The sequence below is a fragment of the Teleopsis dalmanni genome, chromosome X, assembly GCF_002237135.1.
Source record: "Teleopsis dalmanni isolate 2A chromosome X, ASM223713v2, whole genome shotgun sequence".
Taxonomy (NCBI): Eukaryota; Metazoa; Arthropoda; class Insecta; order Diptera; family Diopsidae; genus Teleopsis; species Teleopsis dalmanni.
In genome coordinates this window covers 94070598-94081116 of record NC_051848.1, presented here as the reverse complement: position 1 = coordinate 94081116, position 10519 = coordinate 94070598, and the positions used below count along the sequence as shown (strand labels likewise).

At 30.8% G+C, this 10519-nt stretch overlaps 1 protein-coding gene across 1 annotated transcript; it reads left to right on the top strand.

Annotated features, from left to right (window-relative positions):
• Positions 1–2: 2 nt before the first annotated feature.
• On the top strand, positions 3–445 carry LOC119688716 (actin-related protein 2/3 complex subunit 4-like; the record flags this gene model as incomplete). The annotated part of the gene is made up of 1 exon (XM_038103382.1): positions 3–445. A coding segment is annotated over one exon (363 nt), but the record flags the coding sequence as incomplete, so codon positions are not given.
• Between the last annotated feature and the right edge of the window lie 10074 nt (positions 446–10519).

The window sequence follows — 10519 nt, the reverse complement described above, 5'->3', positions numbered from 1 at the left end:
TAACACCTGTTGTTGTATCCCGAAATGAACGTGAACGTGTACTTATAGAACCATCCATAAATTCGGTACGCGTTAGCATTTCTGTTAAACAAGCCGACGAGATTGAAAAAATTCTTTGCCATAAGTTCACACGTTTCATGATGAGACGAGCTGAATCCTTCATAATATTACGTAGAAAACCAATTGATGGCTATGATATAAGTTTCCTTATTACCAACTTTCATACAGAACAAATGTACAAACATAAATTAGTGGACTTCGTTATAAGTTTCATGGAAGAGATTGACAAGGAAATCAGTGAAATGAAATTGGCAGTGAACGCAAGGGCACGTACCTGCGCAGAAGAATTCCTTAAGCGATTTTAGACATAATCATTTCTTGCAAAAATATAATTATATTATTAGTAAACCATATAATTATGAAATTGTTTTGTATTTCAATTTAATTTAATGGACCAATTTCGGTCGCCAATAAAAAGTATTTTATTTCTTCCTAAAATATATTTATGTACATATAAATAATTTCTCCCTACTATAAAAATCAACAATTAAAAAGTAGATATTCCTGGTATTTTTATTCTACGAAAACTGGCATCTTGGTTACAAATGAATGAATCCGTCAGTTAACAATTCTCGTTTGTGGTGCTTTTTCGATTTATTAAAACCTGTTTCAAAAATATAATCACATCAGTGTTTAGGGTATTGATTTCTCGTTTTACTCAACAACAAATTACTTTATTTAGTCGCTAAGGATTCATTTTAACTATTTTAGATTATAAATTACCAAATTACATAATAAAATTGTATTTTATATTTGGGAAAAATAAAAGAAAAAAGGCGCTAAAATATGTAGGAACAATGTGTAACTTTTGATTATTTTTTTGAATTTACAAAAGGCTTACTTAGAACTATTCTTCCATTTAAATATGATTATCCCAATATTTTGTGGACGGTGTCAGGATGCCAAGTCTTTCCTAAGTCTTCTTTGTCTACGTCTTCCAACGTTGGAACGCTTGTTGCTGTATTTTTCGAACTTAGTTTAGTAACCATCTCGATTCTTTTACTGTAAAAAATTGATTGGAAGCTTTTCGTCTCATATTTTCTACACGATTTTTATGTAATACCTAAGTGTTCAATTATGTGCTGAACTGTTGAAGATCTTAGATTTATCATTTCAGCTATATTTCGTTGAAAAATACCCTTTTTTAAATGTTCCAATGCCAAAATGTTGACATCTACTTTGAAATTTTTTATGCTATTATTTTTTTTCATAATTCTTAGATATGATTCGATTTGTATTAATTTAAACTACAACACGCAGCTAAGACTCCGTAATTATAATATATGCTCATTCCTATTTAATATGTATTCTAATATTTGCTCCCACCAAGCTATGAATATTTCTGTGAAACCATGTAGTTGCCAAAACAATTATCTGTCATAATACTGTCAAAGTAAAATTTTTATCATATAATATACGTAAGCGAAACTTCGAAAAAATTTTGAACACTTGTGCATCTCTGTGTGATATTGCGAAAAATATCTCTTATATTAAAATTGGTGTGATTTCTTATCAAAGAAGATTTTATATAGAACGGAACCTTAAATGAGAACAACACAAAATAACAAACACAATCTGAGAAATTGCACTACCATCCCAAAATGTACGATTATTTCCAACTTAAACAACTTAAGGTCCTTATTCGCTCCGAATACGAACCTTAACTTGCTCCTTAACTTACTCTTAAGAAAAATTATATGGGCAATGAGTGCAATAGGGAGCATAATTTTGACTCTCTGGTTTGATTTGTTGACAAAAAACATTATTGCACTGCCCCAAATTTAAAAAAAATTACCGCCAGAATGATTGTAAAAAAGGTAGTAAAATTCTTGTATCACTGTTTGTGATAACTTATTTTTTCTAATAATAACAGCAAATTAATAAGTTAATAATAATAATGCAAGTAATTAATAAACAAGTATTTTAGAGACGATAAAAAGTTTTATTAGAAGTTTTACTGTGTTCCAAACATTTGTATTATTTATTCTAAAAAATGACCCAAAAATTGTTTTAAATTGATGTTTTTTGTATGTGTCATTATTTTTATTTCGGTCAATCTATACGTCATCTTAATTATTTATTCTATATGTCTTATAACTATTTTGTTTAAGTATTTCACTTTTATTTCTATTATGTTTCTAGGTAAAGATTCATAACAATAACATAAATGAAATAATTAAACGACAGTGTAATATATTTATAAATATAAGCAGGAATTCTATATATGTTTCCAAATATATATTGAATATTTTTTTTGTATACACAGTTTAATAAAACCGTCTTATAGTTAAGCAAATCAATAACAGGTTAAAAATTTATATATATGTATATTGTATTTACTTTTTAATTGTTTTTGTATTGTATAATCATTCTCTTATTCAATGAATTTAATTTGTAGCTATATTAATAAAAATATTTAATTATATTAAATTATTTATGTATATTATATATTTAAAAAAACTAATTTCGTAATAAATAAATCACAAATACTTTATTATATATTTTTAGCAAAAGTGAAACACGGTCCGATGTATTTTTAACATGTTCTTTACTTCGCTTTATTAACTATACTAAAAATGAATAATGAATAATAATTACAAAAGGAATATAGAATAATGACAGGCCAGAGTTGCCAGGCAATTAATATTTAAAAAGTACTTTACATAACAACACCCCCTCTTAAAGTGCTTTTATTATGTATAAAATATGACTTTAATATTTCATTCCTAATTTCCGTAAGCAATTAACATGCTTTTCTGTAGTGAGTCCTTTGGTAAGGACGTCTGCGGGCATTTCTTCTGTTGGCATATATTTGATTTTAACAGTGCCGTCGTTAACCTTGCTGCGAATAAAGTGATAACGAATATCAATGTGCTTTGTCCGTGGATGATACCTGAAGCTTTCCGTTAATTTTTGAGCGCTTTGATTATCATTAAAGATTTCAATTGTTTTACTTGTAATGCCAACATCATCAAGGATTGCCTTTAGATATAACGCTTCTTTTGTGGCCTCAGATATGGCCATATATTCTGATTCAGTGCTTGAAAGCGCTACTGTACGTTGCTTTCGAGCTTCCCAACATATCGCTGCTCCTGATATAATGAACGCATACCCTGAATATGAACGTCTATCGTTTAAGTCAGCGCCCCAATCAGCGTCAACCAGACCATACAATTCTTCATTGTTTTTCTCATACAATAGACCATAGTTGCTTGTACCTTTAAGGTATCTTAGAATTCGTTTTGCTGCTTTCCAATGTTCCACGTTATAATTTGAATTGAACTGGCTAAGAAAGTTTACAGCAAACGCAATATTCAGGTCGAGTTGTAACAGCTAAGTACATTAATGCTCCTATCAAGCTTTGATAGGGATACATCTTCATAACACCTTCATCAATTTTTGTTGGTTTCGTTAACTTAATGTTCAATTCTATGGGAGTCTTCACTGGTTTACAGTCTTTCATATTGAACTTTTCAATGATGCTTTTTGCATACTTCTCTTGTGAAAGAAAAACTTGATGATCGCTTAAATTTTGATGAAACTCGATGCCAAGACAATTACTTACTATTCCCAAATCCTTCATTTCGAAATCATTCGCAAGTGCAGCCTTTATTTCTTTTATACGAAACTTATTATTGGACGCTATTAGTAAATCATCTACATATATTGTCATCAAAACAATGTCGTTACCTTCACGCTTAGTGAATACACAAGGATCCTGTTGTACTGCACTTAGACCCATATTCTGTAGTTTCTTTGTCAATTTCATGTACCATGATAGCCCAGACTGACGAAGTCCATAAAGAGCTTTCTTTAATAAACATACAGGTGACTTACTTGATTTAATCGCCTTTAACCAATGCTGCGCTGTTTCTTTAACTTTTCCACACAATATTGTTGAAGTTTTTCCCACTGGTTTTGATGAAACAACTTTGTTCAGGAATGGTATAAGATAATCGGGAATTTCCATGAAGACACTCTCTTCGAGCTCTCCATTTAGGTATGCTGTAATGACATCCATCTGATGGATCTCCAAATCCATTTTTGCTGCCAGTGCCGCAAGTAGTCTTATAGATGTTGAACGAGCGACTGGAGAAAACGTATCATGAAAGTCTTCACCTGGTCGTTGTGCAAAACCCTTCGCTACTAATCGTACTTTCTGTTTTTCGTCATCTTTAGTTCGAAGCACGAATCTATTCCCAATAACTTTTCGTGATTTCGGTCTTTCGACCACTTCCCATGTTTTATTCTTTAGTTGTGCCACCATTTCGTCTTCTAGCGCTTTTGACCAGGAATTTGTTTCATCGCTTTCAAGTGCCTCCAAAATCGTTACTGGAGTTTGATATGTAGTGAGAAACGCCATTTCACAATCTTCAAAAACGTTGTTGTCAGGTTCATCATCTGAATGGTTTTTATCACCAATTTTTCTTACTGAACTTGTATTTTCGTCTTCGTTGGATGATTCTTCACCATTCCGATTTGACGTGTAATATTCTTTTCGAGGCCTACCGCGTGAATTTGTGCGAATAAGTCTCGGACGACCTCTTCTACGAATGGAGTTTTCTTCTCGCGTATCTGTATTTTCTACAATTTTCGGATTGACCGACAGTTTCTGATTTTCACAATTTTCGAACGCAATATCGATATAATCATTTGTTTGGCAGTCGTTTTCATTGTTAATATAAATGTTTTCGTATTTATTATGATAGATATTTTTGTTTACGAACACGACATCACGACTTATTGTTATATTTCGTTTTGTAGGTGACCATAGCCGATAGGCTTTTGCTTCGTTTGAATATCCAACAAAACATGTAAGGTTCTGACTTAGAATCGAATTTATCTCTAGTCTTATCCTTTTTTAGGACATATGCTTTAGAGCCAAATACTTGAAAATGTACAATAGTTGGCATTTTACCAGTCCACAACTTGTGCGGTACTACACCGTTCAATGCTTTTGTAGGACACCTATTCCGAATATAGCACGCTGTATTTATGGCCTCTGCCCAAAAATTTGGCGGAACTTCAGCTTGTTTCATCATGCAACGGGCCATTTCAACTAGAGTTCTGTTTTTACGTTCAGCAATACCATTTTGCTCCGGCGTATATGGAGCAGTTAAGCGTCTTTGTATACCAAATTTCCTCAAGAATAAATTAAATTCAGAATTAACGTATTCTCTACCATTGTCTGATTGTAAAGCCTTAATTCGTTTACCCGTAAATGTTTCTACTGCTCTTTTGTATTGCTTAAATACATTTAATACATCGGATTTTTGTTTTATAAAATATACATGACAATAGCGTGATTTGTCATCAATAAATGTTACGAAATATTTTGCATCCGAATTTGATGCTGTTCTCATTGGTCCGCACACATCACTATGCACGATCTCTAATAAGTCACTTGTTCTAGTTTCTTTACTCTTAGGAAATGGTTTTTGTATTTGTTTTTCACTAATACAAATTTCGCAAGTCGGAAGTTTTTGTTTAGGATTTAATTTTAATCCGTGTACTAGGTTATTACTAGCCAATTTTTTAAGATCGTTTTCATTTATGTGGCCCATTTTCTGGTGCCACTTTTCAATGTCACATTTTTCTTCAACAACTTGTGCAAAATGATTTTTATTTTCAACAATAAAAAGATTTCCACATCTTTTCGCTCGAGTTATAACCTTCTGATATTTGTCCAATACGATTGCATCTGAAGGGCGAAAATGCACTTCATATCCGCTGTCTACTATTTTTGATACAGAAAGTAGACTTGTACGCAAGTCCTCGACATATAGAACTTCTTTAAGATCAATATTATTATCACGACCGTATACGTCTACAGTTATTTTCATTTTACCGACGCCGTTTATATTTGTTGTGTTGTCGTTTGCTAAGTTAAGCACTTTATTCGATTTTTGAAAGTCTGTAAAATATTCACGGTTTGCACTTAAATGGGCAGTACATCCACTATCTAGGCACCAATAATTTTCTTTTATTGAGCTAATAAATGCATCTTCAACATGATAGCTAAAATTATTGTTTACAGATTTTTTCGAATTTTTCAATTGCGTGTTATTTTCAGCTTTTGCTTTATTTTTACATTCACGTGCAAAATGTCCGATTTTGCCACAATTAAAACATTGTTTGTTTCGTTTAGAATCACTGTATCGTTTGTTTTGTTTTGCGTTTCGGCTTTTATTTCGATTTATGTATAGAGAGTTTTCATCACTATGTCTGTCTTCTTTTGTCCTTTGCGATTCAGCTTCTTCTAATATTTTCACTCGAAGTATGTCTGGCTTTGGCAGCTCGTCGCGCGTTTCTAACGCGCACCTGAAAGTATTAAAAGAGTCGGGTAGGCTATATAGGAGCAGTATGGCCAGAAGCTCATCCCCGATGGTGACGTCAATTTCCTTTAATTTTGCCACGGCTTCAAAAAAATCGTTGAGGTGCTCTCTAACCTTTTCACCCTCCTTCATGCGCGAAAGTGCAACCTTTTTCAGCAACGTCGCCTTGCGCGCAGGCCCTTTTGATGAATATGTGGCTTGTAGTTTCATCCACATTTCGTTTGAATTTGTGCATTCTGCAATTAATCTTAATTCTGATGCACTTACTGATAACATTATATCAGCACACGCTTTCTGATCAAAGCTGATCCATTTTGCAGCCGCTTCGCCCGTTGGACACGACGCAGTACCTTCGACATATGACCATAAATCGTTTTTTATGAGAATAGCTTTCATTTGTAATTTCCATGTATCGTAGTTTTCCGCGTTAAGCGGTTCAACTCGAATCACCGTTCCCGACATTTTTATACACGTATTAAATCTACTTTTTATGTGCACGTGCTTTTTACTTCGCAGTGGAAGCGTGCTGGGCCCATAACCTATTATATATTTTTAGCAAAAGTGAAACACGGTCCGATGTATTTTTAACATGTTCTTTACTTCGCTTTATTAACTATACTAAAAATGAATAATGAATAATAATTACAAAAGGAATATAGAATAATGACAGGCCAGAGTTGCCAGGCAATTAATATTTAAAAAGTACTTTACATAACAACATACTTATTTGTATAACGATGACGTGTGTATTTAATATAAATTATAATTGAACACCAGTTATTTAACATCAGCCAAATTTGAAGCTTAGAATGTGTTTTTAATACAAGTTAAGTATAAATGTTTATTGTATGTTTCTTATTTATCGTTATTATTCATACACTAATTTATGCTTTTAATTCTATATAATTTAATAATTATTAATTAAATTAACATATAAAATAATTGAATGTATATTTATAATTAGTTTTTATATTATATTTCTGTAACATAAACTTCTATTTATTAAATTAAAATTTAAATATTTTGTATATTGTAGTTTTAACATAATCTTATTATATTCAATAAAATGAAATATATAAAAATGGTGTTTATGCCTCCTGGGGAACCGACATTAACTCGGTAACGTGCCTCTAAATATACCTTAAAGGTAGTGTAGAAAATACTCAAAAAACTATAATATACAATTATTTAACCCAAAATGTTTATTAATAATACTCACCACAAAAATTAACGACGTACGCGCACACATCAACGATCCATTCATAAAATGAAATTTTGTAGGCAGAAATCGAACGATGCTCGTTGACGTGCGTGCACACCCTCACGCATCTATCTATTCGGTACTTTCCATAAAATTCGTTTTACGAATCAAAAAGAATGGAAATTTCTTAGGCAATGCTCTATTTTGGCCGTGCAAGCAATAAAATTAGTATATATTACTATTGTTTACATTTATTTAATTTTGAAATAAATTTCTACAACTTCCAAAGAAAAACAATACATATTATAAAAATTATGGAATGCTATATTTCTTAAAGTGAACATGGCTATATACGCAGCTATTTATTTTTGAAAATAAGTAAAATAAATTGGAATATCAGTTTTGATATGTTTAATACTGAATCATTATTATAAAAATTAATGATTTCTATTTTTCAGTATACAATTTATTTGCATAGATATGTGAATTTAATGCTGCATGCAATATTATATAAGTTATATATATTAATGTCATATAACTTTAAATTTCATTATATAATATACCCAATTTACAAATATTTTTACTTCAATAAGCTATATAATATATAAATGGAAAACATTATTAACATGATATTATACTGAATTTACTTTGAAAACATTTTTTTTTCAATTTTAAGCTGAAATTGATTTTTATTGCTCCAAACATATTACATGAAACTTTTCTGAACTATTTTCGTACATGAAATATATAAAAATAGCTAAGAAAAGTCTATAAATAACTGTGTAACATAATTAATTACAATCAAAAAAACTTTTTGCATAATTATAAATTTATGTTAATTAAATCCATTTAATTTATTAATACATAATATAATTAAATGTAATGTATCCTTATAAATAATTATGAGTACTTTTACATGTGTCTAAATAAAAACTTGTATAGTAAATACTTGAAAAAAAGTTTTACAGCAGCCCTGAAAGAGCATGAAAGATCGTAAAAGTGGCATAAATGTGGTGTGATCACACTTATTTAATACGTGTGACAAAAATGTTTTAAAAAAATGAATTTTCTTAAGCAATTTCTCGTTTGATCGAGGTGGGAGGAGTTTCCATTCTATGAAAGGTATTCTTTGGTCGATGCTATCTTCACGCACATAATTTTGTGATCTCTTTGCGGCGAATTCTTTTGACGTTTATGACGTTTGTAAATGTTTGTTTACATATTTATAAAAGCGCCGGTACTAGTGATTTTCTCGTGTTTTGTTTATTTATTTATAATTGTAGTAATAATAAGTAATTTATAAATAAATAATTATTTATTTAATTAAATAAATTTACGGGGATAAATGAAGAAGCTATGTATTTATTATTTTGATAACATATATTTCTCTATTGTAAATTTATTTTATCCTAATTTCAGATTACTTCACGTCTTGGAGTTACGTGCAGGCTGGGGTAGGTTTTTGTAAGTTGCTTATCATTTAATATTAAACAAAAAGTATCCAAGTTTTATTTCAGAAACAGTACTGCGTTATTGAGTTTATGTAGGTTGAAATTGATACAAATTTCCATCGTTACAATCTTATATTGCCAAGTTTCGTTTCGCATACTACTGACGTGATTAGTGTTGTCAATATGAATTTTATGAAGGCACAGTAGTGACAGTTAATTCCGTGATCAGCATGACTAATTTTCATTGTCTTAGGTGGATGTGCTTCCATGAGTAGATTTGCAGTTTCAGCTAAGAATAGCGCTGCTTATTTTTATTGAGTTGAAAAATGTAACCACATAGGTTCCTTCAGTAACTTCAGTTTCATATTGATCGAAGATTTTAGTAGATGACACACCATTTAGAATTATAATTTCATCGGGATATATTTGCGGGATATAATTCCAATTGGTTGGATCTGAGGTGAATATTACTGATTCAGTAGTACAGTTGGCTGTATTATCGTTTGGTAGGTGTAAAAGACAAGCATCTGCCGCTGGCTGGCTTATTGAAACTCTGACTTAACTACGTTTTTATTTCTAATTACAGAATATATGCTAATAAAGTCACAAAATGTTTGAATCTTTGAATTTCAAGATTTTGTAATATTTTAATTTTGCAGCAGTGAGAAGATTTTCAATGCTGATTAGAACATTTTCTAATGTTAATTACATTAGGTCCATAACTTCGACAATTTGTTGTTGTGCTTTAACGCATCGAGCTATTTCAGATAGAGTCGATTGAAATCTTTCGACTTGCTCATTACTTTCACTATGGAGGCTTGGTATGAAAAATTGCTGTCCTATTGAATAGTTGCCTCTTAACAGAGATTTTATCACATTTCAATGAAATGCTTTTTCGTTATCTGTGGCTATTGTCTTCGTATTTGGAAATATTGATAAAATATCCAAGGCAGTTTTTATATTAATCATTGCCCTAGATTTGGTAGGTTTGACTAAAGCAAACTTAGAAAATTTATCAATGGTTGTTAAATAAAGTTTTTTATCCGTTATAATAATATCTAGGTGAAGAATTTCACCTGCTAAATTCGGGATAGTTGTTTTACCCATTTCTGGTTTAGGTGGTTTTTATTGATATTTATTTTTTAAACAAACTATACTGTTTTCTTGCAAAGAACGATGTGCACGATTGTGTTCTGTGGTCTGTGCTTCCAGTTGGTCATTCTTATTAATTAAGTCAATTGCTAACTTTTCAGTATGAATTAATTTTGTACCAGGAAACGCTTTGGTTAAGTTATTTTGAAACTGCGCTAATTGCCAACATTAGCAAATACATACAGCAAATACAATTTGTGACATTAGGATTTGTTTTTACCTTAAGTCATACCAAAACGTATTATAAAGTGTCATATATATAATTTAGAGTGTGTCGAACGTAATTCCTAAATAAAATTTTTGTACTTAAATTAAGGGTT